This window comes from Zalophus californianus, chromosome 10 (genome assembly GCF_009762305.2).
Source record: "Zalophus californianus isolate mZalCal1 chromosome 10, mZalCal1.pri.v2, whole genome shotgun sequence".
Taxonomy (NCBI): domain Eukaryota; kingdom Metazoa; phylum Chordata; class Mammalia; order Carnivora; family Otariidae; genus Zalophus; species Zalophus californianus.
Genome location: NC_045604.1, coordinates 91,524,449 through 91,540,989, shown reverse-complemented (window position 1 = coordinate 91,540,989; position 16,541 = coordinate 91,524,449). Strand labels below are relative to the sequence as shown.

General features: G+C 37.9%; 1 protein-coding gene across 8 annotated transcripts in view; it reads left to right on the top strand.

The window, feature by feature from the left end:
• The window catches only part of LOC113932549 (ATP-binding cassette sub-family A member 3-like), a 172,668-nt gene that overhangs the window by 45,583 nt on the left and 110,544 nt on the right, over nt 1-16,541 (top strand). For all 8 annotated transcript variants that reach the window (XM_035722357.1, XM_035722352.1, XM_035722358.1 and 5 more), the window contains one exon: nt 5,645-5,774. In XM_035722357.1, the coding sequence (XP_035578250.1) occupies nt 5,645-5,774 (130 nt within the window). The remainder of the gene's footprint in view (nt 1-5,644; nt 5,775-16,541) is intronic.

The following is a 16,541-nucleotide window of genomic DNA, read 5'->3' as shown; positions in this document are numbered from 1 at the left end:
GAAAGGACACTGCAGCAGGATGTAGTAGAAGCACTCCTGCTGCTTGGTCATCCCAACTCAGCAGACTTTATGGTATTTGTGGTGTCATACTGGGAAAGCATATCATGTTGATTTTATGGTAAGCCTCAGTGGGCATCTAGTGTTCTGGATCAAGGCCATGCCATCAGCAACTGAAAGAGAGAATTATATTTTTCAAAAAACAGTTCTGGCATGCTGTTGAGCCTTGGTAGAGATGAAGCAACTGATCATGGGATACCAAATAACTGTGTCCAGCAATAGCCATCATGAGCTGGGTTCCATCATGAGCTGAACCATCATATCAGTAGGGAGAGGCAAGACCAACAGCTACCCATCATAAGATGGAAGTGGTATATCAAAGATTGAACATGAGCAGAATCAGTGGACATCAGCAGTCTTTGTGAGCAGGGGATCTAAATCTTGATGTCACCCATGACTATTACTTCAGTACTTCTCCCTCTGTTCACACACGTGGCCATTCTGAGATGTATTAACCAACTCACACAGGAGGAAAAAGTTCTGAGGTTGCTTCACAGGTAGCTCAGCTTGGTACATGGGTGAAGGGAGCTACACTGATGCCCCAAATAGGAATAATCTTGAAAGATAAAAGGGGAAAGAAATCCTCCTAAAGGACAGAACTTCAGGCTATTTTCCTGGTCCTCCACTTTGTGTCACAGGATTGACCCGAAACCACTGAACTGGGCGGTGGTGAATGATCTGGCAAATTAAGGGCCTACAGTGAGAAAGACTACACAAGAAATTCTAGGTTAGAGGCACATAGATGGAACTATAGGAATGAGAAAGTGGGAAGATCTTTGTAATGCACGTTAACATCCACCAGAGACCATATATCACAGAAGTACTACTAAATAACCATGTAGACAAATTGATTCAGGTGACATTAGCCAGCCTCTGCCATCAGTAATCATACAAGGGGTACAGGAATAGAAATCTGCAGTGGCAGGAGTATAAGAAAAACTGAAATATGGGCCCTCACTCCCTAACTTAACCTTGTTATTCTTTTTTTAAAGATTTTATTTAGTAATTTATTTGACAGAGAGAGACAGTGAGAGAGGGAACATAAGCAGGGCGAGTGGGAGAGGGAGAAGCAGGCTTCCCACAGAGCAGGGAGCCCGATGTGGGGCTTGATCCCAGAACCTGGGATCATGACCTGAGCTAAAGGCAGATGCTTAATGACTGAGCCACCCAGGTGCCCCAAACCTTGCTGTTCGTATTGCCACATTTCTAGCATCTCCTCAACAAAGCTCACTTCTGAGGACCATTCCAAAAGGAGATCAGACATCTACTTGGTGTCTAGATGAGTTGTCTAGATGAGTACATTGGACCTCTTTCACACTGAAAGGTGCTTCATCTTATAGGAATCAACCCTTACTCTAGGCACGTTTTTGCCTATAGAGTCTCAGGCAAGATGACATCCCAGAGCTTGATTGTTTGGTCCACCAGTCTGGGATTCTACATGCTGTCATATCAAAGAATCCCACTTTCCAGCAAAGGAGGTACAGCAGTGAGCTCACAACAGTGGGATGCACTGGTCTATTATATACATTCAGAAATCCCCATCTGAAAAGAATGATGAAATAGCCTGCTGAAGGCATATTTGAGGCAACTGTATAAAGATGGTAACTTGTGGAAATGAGTTGCCATCCTTCCAGATGTAGTATTCACGCTATAGCAAAGACCATTATGTGGTGCTATGTTGCCCAGAGGTGGGAGACATGGTTAGAAACCGAGGGGTAGAAGCAGGAGTGGTCCTAGTTGCTAGAACTTCTAGTGATCCTCTTGAGCAGTTGGTGCTTCCTGTCATCGCAACCATGGCCTCTGATCCCCAAGAGGAAGATGCACCGAGAGTTCCTTTGGTTTTTGTTTGTTTTGTTTTTTAAGATTTTATTTATTTATTTGAGAGGGAGTGTGAGGGGGAGAGAGGACAAGCCGGGGGGAGAGGGAGAGGGAGAAGCAGACTCCCCGCTGAGGAGGGAGCCTGATGTGGGACTCGATCCCAGGACCCTGGAATCATGACCTGAGATGAAGGCAGATGCTTAACCTACTGAGCTACCCAGGTGCCCCCCCCCCAAGAGTTCCTTTGAACTACGAACTGGTTACTGCCAAGGCACTTAAAACCTTTTATGCCAAGAGACCAACAGACAAGAAGAGGATCACATTTATCACATTTCTGGCAAAGGGTGATTGACTCTAAACACCAGTAAGTAGGGTTGTTAGCTATTACATAGAACAGGGAGGAATATATTTGGTACTCACATGTTCCACTTGTATGTCTTTGTACTCTCCTACCCAATTTGATAGTAAATGAAGAAATACAGCAGTCATGGCCTGAGGAGTACACAGTAACTTAGATCATGAGCAGTGCTAGCCAAAGATGAGAGTAATCTAGAATGGATAGTAAATTATGAAGATAATATCAGTTGCAGTGTTAAGGTTGGGGGCACATAAGTTCCCCTGATGAAAAGAGTTTCACTGGAGTCCTGGAGGAGCTGCTACCAGAACTTGGTGAAGGAAGAGAATTCAATGCAAGGAGTGGACCGGATAATATACTACACTCCCAGATGATACCCTCTGGACTGAAAGACTTGTTACCAGCTGTGGAAAAGAGCATCATGTCACTGACAGCTTCAGCTAACAGCTCTCAGTGTCACCTTGTTTGAATATCTTTGGTGATAGAGGGTCGCCTCACCTAAGCTCTTGCTCCTTGTCTTGGGGAAACCCAAATCCAATGACTATTCAATGTGGGGACATATAAGGACCCTGTCTCTCAACTTGGGATAACTTTAAATAGCCTTTCTAGCCTAAAAGCTCCTCATGGGATCACCTGAGGCCTTAGAGATACTGAACTGTATTTTGTCTTCATCCTCTGTGCAGTTGCCATTCCAGCTCTCTCCTATACAGGTTTTGATCTTGAGAGCACTCCTTAATAAACTTACTACATTCTAATCTTCTAATCAAGACTGCTTCCTTGGAACCTGGCTTGTAACAATGACATTAGAGCTGAGACTGGAATGATGAGAATGGGACCGATAGATGAAAAACTAGGTACAGATAATTCAAACAGAAAATTCAAAGCTCTGAGATGGAAAGGAGCTTCATTTGTTGAGGAACACAGATGAGATTAAAGTTGGAGTGAAGAAAGCAAAGAGAAAGAATGACATGAAAATGAATTTAGTGGTATAGTCATAGTATAAACCATGCAGGGGGCCTTGAAGGCCATGATAAAGCTTGGATTCCATTTTTTTAATATTAGGAAATAATTATCGGCCTTTATTATTTTTTCTCCCAAGTTTTTATTTAAATTCCAGTTGGTTAACGTACAGTGTAACACTAGTTTCAGGTGTAGAATTTAGTGATTTATCACTTAACATACAACACCCAGTGCTCATAACAAGTGCCCTCCTGAATATCCATCACCCATTTAACCTATCCCCCCACCTACCTCCCCTCCTGTGACCATGTTTGTTCTCCATAGTTTGTTTATATTTGCCTTTTTGCCTGCCTATTTGCATTTTTAAATAGTTTGTTTCTTATTTGCTTCTCTTTTTCCCTCCTGTATTCATTTGTTTCTTAAATTCTAAATGTCTTTATCTGGCCACTTTCCTTAGCATTACACTCTCTAGCTCCATCCACATCATTGCCTCACACAATTCAGAATGGCTAAAATTAACACAGAAGACAACAGGTGTTGGGCGCCTGGGTGGCTCAGTCGGTTAAGCGACTGCCTTCCACTCAGGTCATGATCCTGGGATCCCTGGATCGAGTCCCGCATCGGGGTCCCTGCTTGGCAGGGAGTCTGCTTCTCCCTCTGACCCTCCCCCTCTCATGTGCTCTCTCTCTCATTCTCTCTCTCTCAAATAAATATCTTTTAAAAAAAAGGCAACAGGTGTTGGTGAGGATGTGGAGAAAGAGGAGACCTCTTACACCATTGACGGGAATGCAAACAGGTGCAGTCACTCTGGAAGACAATATAGAGGTTCCTCAGAAAGTTAAAAATAGAACTACCCTATAATACACCAATTGCACGACTAGGTATTTACCCAAAGAATATAAAAATACTAATCTGAAGGGATACATGCACCCCAATGTTTATAGCCAAATTATGGAAGGAACCCAAATGTACATCAACCAATATTGACCTTTATTAAGTAGAGAGACATGATCTAATTTATTTTTCTATGAGAACACTCTAGCTGCTGTGAGGATTATGAGTGGAAGAAGACAAATTGGTGGCTTTTATAATAGCTTGGCTAAAATGTGGCAGTGTGGACTAGTCTTATGGAGATAGAAGTATAGAGATTCAGAATATATCTGGGGTTAGAGCTGAAAAGATTTGCTCTCTGGTTGGATGTAAAATTGAAGGAAAAGGAGGAAACTAAAGTAGTTCGTTTTGTGCCTTGAGCAATGGATGGTTGGTGGAGCAATTTATGGATATTGGAGACATTGGGGGAGAATTTGAGGTTTGCTTGATTAGTTGGTTTTAAAGTGAAACTTTGAGAAATTAAGAACTTCATTTTGGATGTAAAACTTTACACACTTATCTGAGTAGAGATTTCAAATAAGCAGTTCATGAGCCTGATGCTTTGGTCTAGGGAAAAGAGAGGATGAGGACACCTAGGGAGAAAACATTTATTGCCATTTGGAGTAAAAGAAAAATAGCTTTTTTTGTTCCACAAGATGTTTTGCTTTATTCACCATCAGTGGGTTATACTGGAAGGAATATATGTTTAAAGTCTGAATGAAATAGGCTTAATCCCAACTTTTTTATTCAGATATTGTAAAGTATTTTTACTTCATTTTCATTAAAAATTTAACCAAAATCTTTTTATTAGTTACATAGTGCCTGTGTCTCCTCCAGATAAGCAAATGTTTATATATCATCTCTCCTTAAAGGCATCTATTTTTTCTTAAATTTAAGGCTAATTGGTTGCCTGGAAAAGTCACTTCTCTGACGAGTTCAAGAAAATTTACGATTTTTTAGATTATTTAAACAAGTTTCTTGTTTTCTAGAGTAAAAAGAATTTTATTTATTTATTTGAGAGAGTGTGTGAGCAGAAGAGGGAGAGAGACTCTGAAGTAGACTCTGCGCCCAATGCACAGGGCTTGAGCTCATGACCAGGAGATCATGACCTGAGGTGAAACCAAGAGTTGGATGCTTAACCAACTGAGCCACTCAGGCACCCCTCCATATTTTTGCATCTTAAGCAGGAGCACTGCTAAACTACACATAAGAAATTTGAGATGCCTATAAAACATCTACGTTTTAGATGTTCTATCCAGGTTTTGTATTGGCAGTTCTCCAAACCAGGACAAATGCATGGACTGAAGAAGATTATGGCATTATCAACTTTAAGATGTTAATTGAATCAAGGCATAAATGGATATTACTGAGGGGATGTTTATAGATTTACTGTGAAATTTTATAGCTCATGTTATGCCTTCAGATATTTTTTTTCCAATCACATTTTTATCCTTCTTAATTTTGGATTTTTTTCCTCATGAGATTGATTATGTGGTATGGTTTCTTGTATAGACACTTGATATGAGTGCTTGTCTTTCCAAAGTAATAGTGATAAAGTTAATATTTGTGGGTTTTCCTCAATAGGAATTCCGAGTGCCAAATACTACCAAGATAGCTGTAAAAGACTTGTCTTTGAATTTATATGTGGGGCAGATCACTGTTCTTCTAGGACCCAATGGGGCAGGAAAATCCACTACTCTATCTATTCTCTCAGGTAAGTGTATATATCTGTCCAGAGTATCCTCACATAGACACTGTAGATCAAGCCTACAAGACTTTTATGTATTCTTTTGATATTTACAATTTAGCCAGTTCAGTGATACATAAAATTGTTCAGTAATCTTTCTTTTTAAATTGTAAATAATTTCATGTGTGAGATAGCAGGTAACAGGTTTTACAAAGATTTTACAAAGTGACCATTATAAATATTCTCAAAGAACTAAAGGAAACCATGATTAAAGAAGTAATGGAATGTATGAAAACAGTATCAAATAGAAAATATCAATGAAAAGATAGAAATTATAAAAAGAAGAACTAGGTGGGAATTCTGGAGTTGAAAAGTACAATAACCAAAGTGAAAAATTCATTAAAGGGGCTCAACAGTAGATTTCGTGAATTGTCACAAGAGAACACTGGTGAACTTGAAGATAGATTGATAGAGATTATAAAATGTGAATAAAACAAAGGAAAAAGAATGAAGGAAAATTAAGTTTCATAAAAATTTTTGATACCTTTAAATGCACCAGGATACATGTATTGGAATGTAGGAGAGGAGAAAGAGAACAAAGCCAAAAAGGTATTCTACAAAATAATGACTGAAAACATTACACATTCAAGAAGCTCCACAAACTTCAAATAGGATAAATGAGAAGAGATCATCACCCATAAATATTATAGTAAAAATTATTAAGGAGAAAATCTTGAAAGCAGGAAGCCAAAAATACTTTGTCACATTCAGTTGCACCCCAATAGGACCAGAAGCTGACTTCTAATTAGAAATAATGGGGGCCAGAAAGCAACGGGATGATATTTAATAAAAAATATTGAAAATTTGAAATGATCAGTTACTAGTAATGAAATTGCATCAGTAATGAAAAAGGTGCCAATGACCAAAGTCCAGGAACAGCTCATTCTTCTCAAAGTATTCCAAAAAAAGAGAAGAGGAAGGAAAACTTCCAAATTCATTCTACAAGGTCAGCATTACCCTGATACCAAATCAAGCACCCTGCGTAAAACTACAGGTCAATATTTCTGATGAGCATATATGTAAATCTCCTCAACAAAATGTTAACGAAACAAATTCAACAATACATTAAAGGGATTCATCATGACCATGTTGGATTTATGCCACAGATACAAGTGTGGTTCAATATTGGCAAATCAATCAATGTGGTACATCACATTAACAAGAGGAAGGGAAAAAAAAACATGATCATCTCGGTAGATGCAGAAAAAAAAAACATTTGACAAAATACAACATCCATTCTTGATTAAAAACTCTCAAAGTATGTTTGGAGGGAACTCCGAAAGTATGTTTGGAGGGAACATATTTCAATATAATTAAGGGCATATATGATAAACCTACAGCTAAAATCATACTCAATGGTGAAAAGCTGAAATCTTTTCTTCTAAGATCAGGAACAAGACAAAGATGTTTACTCCCACTACTTTCATTCATCATAATAGTAGAAGTCCTAGTCACAGCAAACAGACAAGAAAAAGAAATAAAAGGCATTTAAATTGGTAAGGAAGACAATACTGTCACTATTTGCAGATGACATGATATATGTAGAAAACTCTAAAGAAACCACCAAAAAACTATTAGAACTAATAAATTAATTCCATTAAGTTGTAGAACACAAAATTAATATGCAGGGGTAGTTTGGGAAGATGGCAGAGTAGGAGGACCCTGAGCTTATCCCATTCCATATTTACACCTAGATATCATCCATATCCAAATAAGTAAACTGGAGAGTGATCCAAAGACTAGCAGAATAAATTCTACAATGAAATATAGACAAGAAACTGCATCTGAAAGATTAGGAAGGTCAGAAAGGCAGAGGGAGGCTGCCTTCAGGAGGGAGGGAGTTGTACACAGAAAGGGCAGAGAAATAGATCTTTGCACCAGGGAGCTCACATGGGGAAGACTGATCCCCATAATTTTTGGCTTTGAAAATCAGAGGAGCTCAATTCTGTGAATTTGTATAACCAGTAGAACTTAGAGCCTGGAGTTTTAAAAGTCAGCTGATTCGGCACTGGACAAGCAGGGAAGGCTGGTGATAGCTGGGTCCCTGCCCTTGAAGAAACAGCAGCCTGCACAGAGAGGTAACATAAAAACAGCAGTTTACACAATGCCAGGGGCAAATGGGATACAAATCTGTTCATAGTGATTTCAGAGCATGTTTGGGGACTTCTCCAAAACTGAGGGAGCTGGCAGGCATCATTTCCCCCTTTCTCACTCCCACCCCCCAATTTCCTGGTCCCAGCATAAACACAGGGCCATCTGCAGGCAGCAGGACTGCACATACACTTGCTACCTAACCTGCTAGTAGTGCACAATGCCCATGAGTTCTCCTGAGGACTCACCCACTTTAAGCCTGCTAGCCTCAGTCCTGGACTCAGGACAAATTTTCTTAAAGCCACACATGCACCCCGTCCTGCCATCGTGTGCCCTGCATGTCTGATGTGCTACACCCAGCCATCCTTGTACACCAAGCCCAGTCTCTGGCCCTCAGCCACTGCAGCCCTTCAGGGGATCCAGCATAAGACTAGTGGCCCAGAGCAAATTTGCTAACACTGCCACCACACTCCCAAGTTCCCCAGCAGGTACACCCCTTCAGAGCTGTCCTGTCTGGGGGTACCTGGGTGGCTCAGTTAAGCATCTGCCTTCTGCTCAGGTCATGATCCCAGAGTCCTGGGATCAAGCCCCAAGTCGAGCTCCCTGCTCAGCGAGGAGTTTGCTCCCTCTCCCTCTGTCCTGCTCACTTTCTTTCTCTCTCTCTCAAATAAATAAAATCTTAAAAAAAAAAAGAGCTGACCTGCCTGGGTCCCACTAACACCACAGAGAACAAGCATTCCCACAAAAGTTGGAGAGTCACTGCAGATGACTTCACTGAGAGGAAACTTGACTCAGACACAACAGCAGGGCATAAACAACACACATTTCTAAAGTGCCAATTTCTGGTGAACAGGGGATGCTGCACTGCAGGGCACTCCAGGACCTCTTCTTCATAAAGTCACTACTTTCAAGAGCTGAAGACATAGCTGACTTTCCTAATACACAGAAACAGACACAGGCAGACAAAATGAGGAGACAGAGAAATTTATCCCAAATGTAAAAACAGGACAAGGCCACAGCCAGAGATCTAAGCAAAACAGATAAAAGTAACATGCCTGGTAGAGAATTTAAAGTAGTGATCATAAGGATACTCAGTGGAATAGAGAAAAGAATGGAAGACATGAGTGAGACCCTTAACACAGAAGTAAGGAACAACATAACAGAGATAAAGCGTTCAATAAACAAAATGAGAAACATGACTGATGGAGTGAATTGCAAGATGGGAGAAGTAGAAGAATGAATTACTGACCTAGAAGGCAGAGTAGTGGAAAGTAATCAAGCTGAACAAAAGAGAGAATAAAGAATTATGCAAAATGAGAATAAACTTAGGGAACTCCGACTCCATCAAATGTAATAACATTCATATTATAGGAGTCCCGGAAGAAGAGAGAGAAAAGGGGACAGATAATTTATTTGAAGAAATAATAGCTAAAAACATCCCTATCTGGGGAAGGAAACATATCCAAATCCAGGAGGCACATAGAACCCCCATCAAAATCAACAAAAGCAGATCCACACTAAGATATTAATTAAAATTGGCAAAATATAATAATAAAGAAAAAAATTTTAAAGAAGCAAGACAAAAGGAAACTGTAACTTACAAGGGAAAACCCATAAGACTAGCAGGAGATTTTTCAGCACAAATTTTGCAAACTAGAAGAATGCTGACTGGGAAAAATCTGCAGCCAAGAATACTTCTATCCAGCAAGGCTATCATTCAGAATAGAAGGAGAGAGAAAAAGATTCCCAGACACACAAAAAACTAAAGAAGTTCATGACCACTAAACCAACCCAGCAAGAAATATTAAAGGGGACTTTAAAAAGTGGAAAGGAAAGACCAAAAATGACAGTATGAAGGTAGGAAACACAAAAGCAATAAAAATGAATATTTCTATAATAAACCAGTCAAGGAACTCACAAAATAAAATAATATAGAATATAACAACATATGCCTAAAACATGGGGAGGAGAGGAAAAAAGAATGGGTTCAAATTTGGACAGTCATCAACTTAATATAAACTGCTATATCAGAAGTGGTTATATACAAGCCTAATGGTAACCATATATCAAAAACCACTCATAAATGTGCAAAGAATAAAGAGAAAGAAATCCATATGTATATCACTGAAAAAATCAGCAAACACAAAAGAGAGACAGACTGAATGGGAGAGTATATTTGCAAATGATATATCCAATAAGGGGTTAATATCCAAAATATGAAAAGAACTCCTACAACTCAACACCAAAAAAAGGAAACAATCTGATTAAAAAATGGGCAGAGGACCTAAATATATATTTTTCCAAAGACATATAGATGGCCAATAGACATATGAAAAGATGCTCAAGGGACACCTGGGTGGCTCAGTCAGCTAAGCATCTGCCTTCGGCTCAGGTCATGATCCCAGGGTCCTGGGATTGAGCCCTATGTTGGATTCCCTGCTTAGCAGGGAGTCTGCTTCTCCCATTGCTCCTCATCCCACTCTCATGCTCTCTCTCTCTCTAAAATAAATAAAATCTTAAAAAAAAAAAAGATGCTCAACATCAGTCATTATCAGGTAAATGCAAATCAAAACCACAATGAGATATCACTGCACACCAGTCAGAATGGTTAGTGTCAAAAGGACAAGAAATAACACATGTTAGGGAGAATGTGGGTAAAGGGAACCCTCATGCACTATTGGTGGGAATGTAAATTGGTGCAGCCACTGTGGAAAATCGTATGGAATTTCCTCAAAAAATTAAAAACAGAAATACCATATGATCCAGTAATTTCACTACTGGGAATTTACCCAAAGAAAATGAAAACAGTAATTCTAAAAGATACATGTACCTCTACATTTACTGCAGCATTATTAACAACAACTAAGAAATAGAAGCAACCCTAGTGTCCATCAACACATGAATGGATAAGATGTGATATATGTATATATAGTGCATATATATGTATGTGGTATATATATATGTGTTGTATGTATGTATGTGGTGTATATAATGTGTATATATATGTGGGGTGTGTGTGTATTGTGTTGTCATTTGCAACAACATGGATATAACTAGAGGGTATTGTGCTAAGTGAAATAGACAGAGAAAAGCAAATACTTTATGATTTCACTTATATGTTGACTTGAAGAAACAAAAACAAAGAAACACTCTAAGTACAGAGAACAAAATGGTGGTTGCCAGGGGGAAGGTAGGTGGCGGGGGAGATGGGCAAAATCAGTGATGGGGATTAACAGGTACTAACTTCCAGTTACAAAAAAAAATTTTTTTTTAAAGAACGAAGTGCTGAAAGAAAAAACTGTCAGCTGAGAGTCTCATCTCTAGGTATCAGAAATTAACATGAAATAACACATTCCCAGATAAACCAACCTGACAGAATTCATTCCTAACAGACCTACCTTTAAAAAGTTCTTTGGGCTAAAAGCAGTAAGCTGAGATGGAAATCTGAACACATGCATGCATGCACACACACAGATACACCTATAACACAGATGACATATCAAAGTTAATTATGTTCACCACGACCAAGTGGGATTTATTCCTGGGCTGCAAGGTTGGTTCAACATCCACAAATCAGTGTGATACAATACATTAATAAAAGAAAGGACAAGAACCGTATGATCCTCTCAATAGATGCAGAAAAATCATTTGACAAAGTACAGCATCCTTTCTTGATCAAAACTCTTCAGAGTATAGGGATAGAGGGTACATACCTCAATATCATAAAAGCCATCTATGAAAAACCCACAGCAAATGTCATTCTCAATGCAGAAAAACTGAGAGATTTTCCGTGTTTCCCCAGGAACACGGCAGGGATGCCTACTATCACCACTGCTATTTAACATAGTACTAGAAGTCCTAGCCTCAGCAATCAGGCAACAAAAAGAAATCAAAGGCATCCGAATCGGCAAAGAAGTCAAACTCTCACTCTTTGCAGATGATATGATACTTTATGTGGAAAACCCAAAAGACTCCACCCCAAAACTGCTAGAACTCATACAGGAATTCAGTAAAGTGGCAGGATATAAAATTGGTCCACAGAAATCAGTGGTATTTGTATATACCAACAACAAGACAGAAGAAAGAGAAATTAAGGAGTTGATCCCATTTACAATTGCACCCAAAACCATAAGATACCTAGGAATAAATCTAACCAAAGAGGCAAAGAATCTGTACTCAGAAAACTCATGAAAGAAATTGAGGAAGACACAAAGAAATGGAAAAACTTTCCATGCTCATGGATTGGAAGAACAAATATTGTTAAAATGTCAATGCTACCTAGAGCAATCTACACATTTAATGCAATCCCTATCAAAACACCATCCACTTTTTTCAAAGAAATGGAAGAAATAATCCTAAAATTTGTATGGAACCAGAAAAGACCCTGAATAACCAGAGGAATGTTGAAAAAGAAAAGTAAAGCTTGTGGCATCACAATTCCAGACTGCAAGCTCTATTACAAAGCTGTAATCATCAAGACAGTATGGTACTGGCACAAAAACAGACACATAGATCAATGGAACAGAACAGAGAGCCCAGAAATGGACCCTCAACACTATGGTCAAACTAATCTTCGACAAAGCAGGAAAGAATGTCCAATGGAAAAAAGTCTCTTCAACAAATGGTGTTGGGAAAATTGGACAGCCACATGCAGAAGAATGAAACTGGACCATTTCCTTACACCACACACAAAAATAGACTCCAAATGGTTGAAAGACCTAAATGTGAGACAGGAGTCCATCAACATCCTAGAGGAGAACACAGGCAGCAACCTCTTCGACCTCAGCCACAGCAACTTCTTTCTAGACACATCGCCAAAGGCAAGGGAAGCCAGGGCAAAAATGAACTCTTGGGACATCATCAAGATAAAAAGCTTTTGCACAGCAAAGGAAACAGTCAACAAAACCAAAAGACAACCAACAGAATGGGAGAAGATATTTGCAAGTGACACTACAGATAAAGGGCTGATATCCAAGATCTATAAAGAACTTATCAAACTCAACACCAAAAGAACAAATAATCCAATCGAGAAATGGGCAGAAGACATGAACAGACATTTCTGCAAAGAAGACATCCAAATGGCTAAAAGACACATGAAAAAGTGCTCAACATCACTCGGCACCAGGGAAATCCAAATCAAAACCTCAATGAGACACCACCTCACACCAGTCAGAATGGCTAAAATTAACAAATCAGAAAACGACAGATGTTGGTGAGGACGCAGAGAAAGGGGAACCCTCCTACACTGTTGGTGGGAATGCAAGCTGGTGAAGCCACTCTAGAAAACAGTATGGAGGTTCTTCAAAAAGCTGAAAATAGAGCTACCCTACCACCCAGCAATTGCACTACTGGTTATATACCCCAAAGATACAAATGTAGTGATCCAAAGGGGTATGTGCACCCCAATGTTTATAGCAGCAATGTCCACAATAGCCAAACTATGGAAAGAGCCTAGATGTCCATCAATAGACGAATGGATATGAGAAGATGTGGTACATATATATATATACAATGGAATATTATGCAGCCATCAAAAAATGAAATCTTGCCATTTGCAATGACGTGGTGGAACTAGAGGGTATTATGCTGAGTGAAATAAGTCAATCAGAGGAAGATAAGTATCATATGATCTCACTGATACGAGGATTTGAGAAACAAAACAGAGGATCATAGGGGAAGGGTGGGAAAAATGAAACAAGACGAAACCAGAGAGGGAGACAAACCATAAGAGACTCTTAATCTCAGGAGACAATTTGAGGGTTGCTGGAGGGGAGGGGGGCGGGAGGGATGGGGTGGCTAGGTGATGGACATTGGGGAGGGTATGTACTATGGTGAGCTCTGTGAATTGTGTAAGACTGATGAATCACAGACCTGTACCCCTGAAACAAATAATACATTGTATGTTAATAAAAAATTTTTTAAGTTAATTATGTAATTATAAAAGACAGTATCAATACATATCACTTTTTCTTTTAACTAATTTCAAAAGAAATTGTATAAAACTATTTATATAATTACAATGTTAGGCCTGTAATACAGAAAAGTAATAAATCTGACAATAATAGCATAAAGGAAGTGGATGGGAACAAAGTTGTAATAGAGTAAGAAATGATACTAGATGGGAATGCAAATCCATAGGAACAAATGAAGAGGACCAAAAATGCTAAATAAGAAGTAAGTTTAACAAACTATAATTACATGCTTGCTCTCCTTTATCCACTTCTGTAATAGGTGTAAAATTATATAAGTATTAATTATAACAGTGTATTTTTGGAATCATAACACATGTAGATAAAATGTGTATAACAATAGTAGCACAAAAATAGAGAAGAGGGAACAAAACTATATCAGCTCTCTAGAATTAAGTTAATATAAATCTGAAGTTGACCTGGTAATTAAATTGTGTATAGTAAGGCTCAGAGCAACTACTAAGAAAATAAGTCAAAAATATATATAGTGAAAAAATCATTAAAGGAATTTAAATGTTACACTAGAAAATAGTCAATGCAAAAGAAACAATAAATAGAGTAACAAAAATTACATGAGGCATCAACAAAAAATCAAAATGGCAAACATAAACCCGGCTATATTGATAATAATATTGTTAGTGGATTAAACAATCCATATAAAAGGCAGATTGTCAGATGTTTTAAAATAAGATATCCAGCTCTATGCTCTGTACAGGAGACACATTTTAGATTCAAAGATACAAATAGTTGGAAAGTAAAACGATGTAAAGAATACACAAAATGCAACCAAATTAAAGCTGCAGTAGCTATGCAAATATCAGACAAAATAGACTTTAAAACAAAGTGTTGCTAGAAATAGAGAAGGATATTTTATAATGATAAAGGGGTCAATTTAGTATGAAGTTGTAACAATTATAAATATATATGCACCTAACAACAAAGTTCCCGCATATGTGAAGCAAAAACTGTCAGAATTTAAGGCAGAAATAGACAATGGAAAAATAATAATTGTAGATTTCGGTATCCCACTTTCAATGAAAGATATAGCAAGTAGGCAGAATATCAACAGATAAATAGATGACTTGAAAAATATTACACACAATAGATCTCATAAGTATCTATACACATTTCATCTAATAGCAAAATCTATGTTTTTCTCAACCACATGTAGAATACTCTGTATGACAGAGTATACATTAGGCCACAAAAAAAGCCTGAATGAATTTAAAAGATTGAAATTACACAGTGTAGTTTCTGAATACAATGGAGTGAAATTATAAATTTACAACAGGAAGAAATGAGAAATTCACATATTTGTGGAAATTAAACAACATACTTCTAAATACTAATGGTGAAAGAAAAAATCACAAAGAAAATTAGGAAATATTTGACATGAATGAAAATGACATAACACACAAAACTAATGAGATGCAGCTAAAGCAGTGCTTAGAGGGAAATTTATAGCTGTAAATTCCTACATTAAAAAGTTCTCAAATAAACAATCTGTCTACTTAAGACAGCCAGCTAAATCCAAAGAAAGAAGGAAATAAGGGAATTAATGAAACCAAACGTTAGTTCTTTGAAAAGATCAATGAAAGTGACAAACCTTTAGCTATACTGACCAAGAAAAAAAAAAGAGAGAGAGAAGATTCAAATCCCTAAAATCAGAAAGGAAAGGTCCACTACAGAAATAAGTCAAAGGGGGTGATCAGCTAAACAGTCTCATTTCAATGCATTTAAATTAGATTACATTGTTATAAATGAAAACCTCTGGAATAAACATCATGATGGAGGGGACTGCAGCACAACAGGGATAATTTGAAACATGTTGGATATTTGTGAACACACTTATCCTCTTGGTCATGTTTTCTTTTTTTATAATATTGAAGTATACCTGACATACAATGTTATATTAGTTTCAGGTGTACAACATAGGGATTTTGCAATTCTATACAATACTTAATTCTTACCACAGCAAGTGTAAAGTAGGATTAATGAGTTACTGGATTTAAATGATACTTTCTTCTTTAAACTTAACCAATAATTATGAGAGCTATGGATAAAAATTATATAAATATTTTGAAACTATTTTAGGTTACTATGTGTTACCTCCCCTGACTAGAATTTAAATTCTTCAAGGATGACAGATTTATTATCTGGGTTTTCAAGTTTTAATTAAAAGTTTACCACAGTCTAGGTCAGTGTACAATTCATAACATAATTCATATATAAATAATGCAATATTACTCAGCCATCAGAAAGGATGAATACCCAACTTTTACATCAACATGGATGGGACTGGAAGGGATTATGCTAAGTGAAATAAGTCAAGCAGAGAAAGTCAATTATCATATGGTTTCACTTATTTGTGGAACATATGGAATAGCATGGAGGACATTAGGAGGAGGAAGGACAAAATGAAGGGGGAGATGAACCATGAGAGACTATGGACTCTGAGAAACAAACTGAAGGTTTTTTGCGGGGTGGGGGGATGGGTTAGCCCAGTGATGGGTATTAAAGAGGGCACGTATTGCATGGAGCACTGGGTGTTACACGAAAACAATCATGGAGCACTACATCAAAAACTAATGATGTACTGTATGGTGACTAACATAACATAATAAAATAAAATAAAATAAACTTTTTTGAAAAAATAACATAATTCATAAATGTT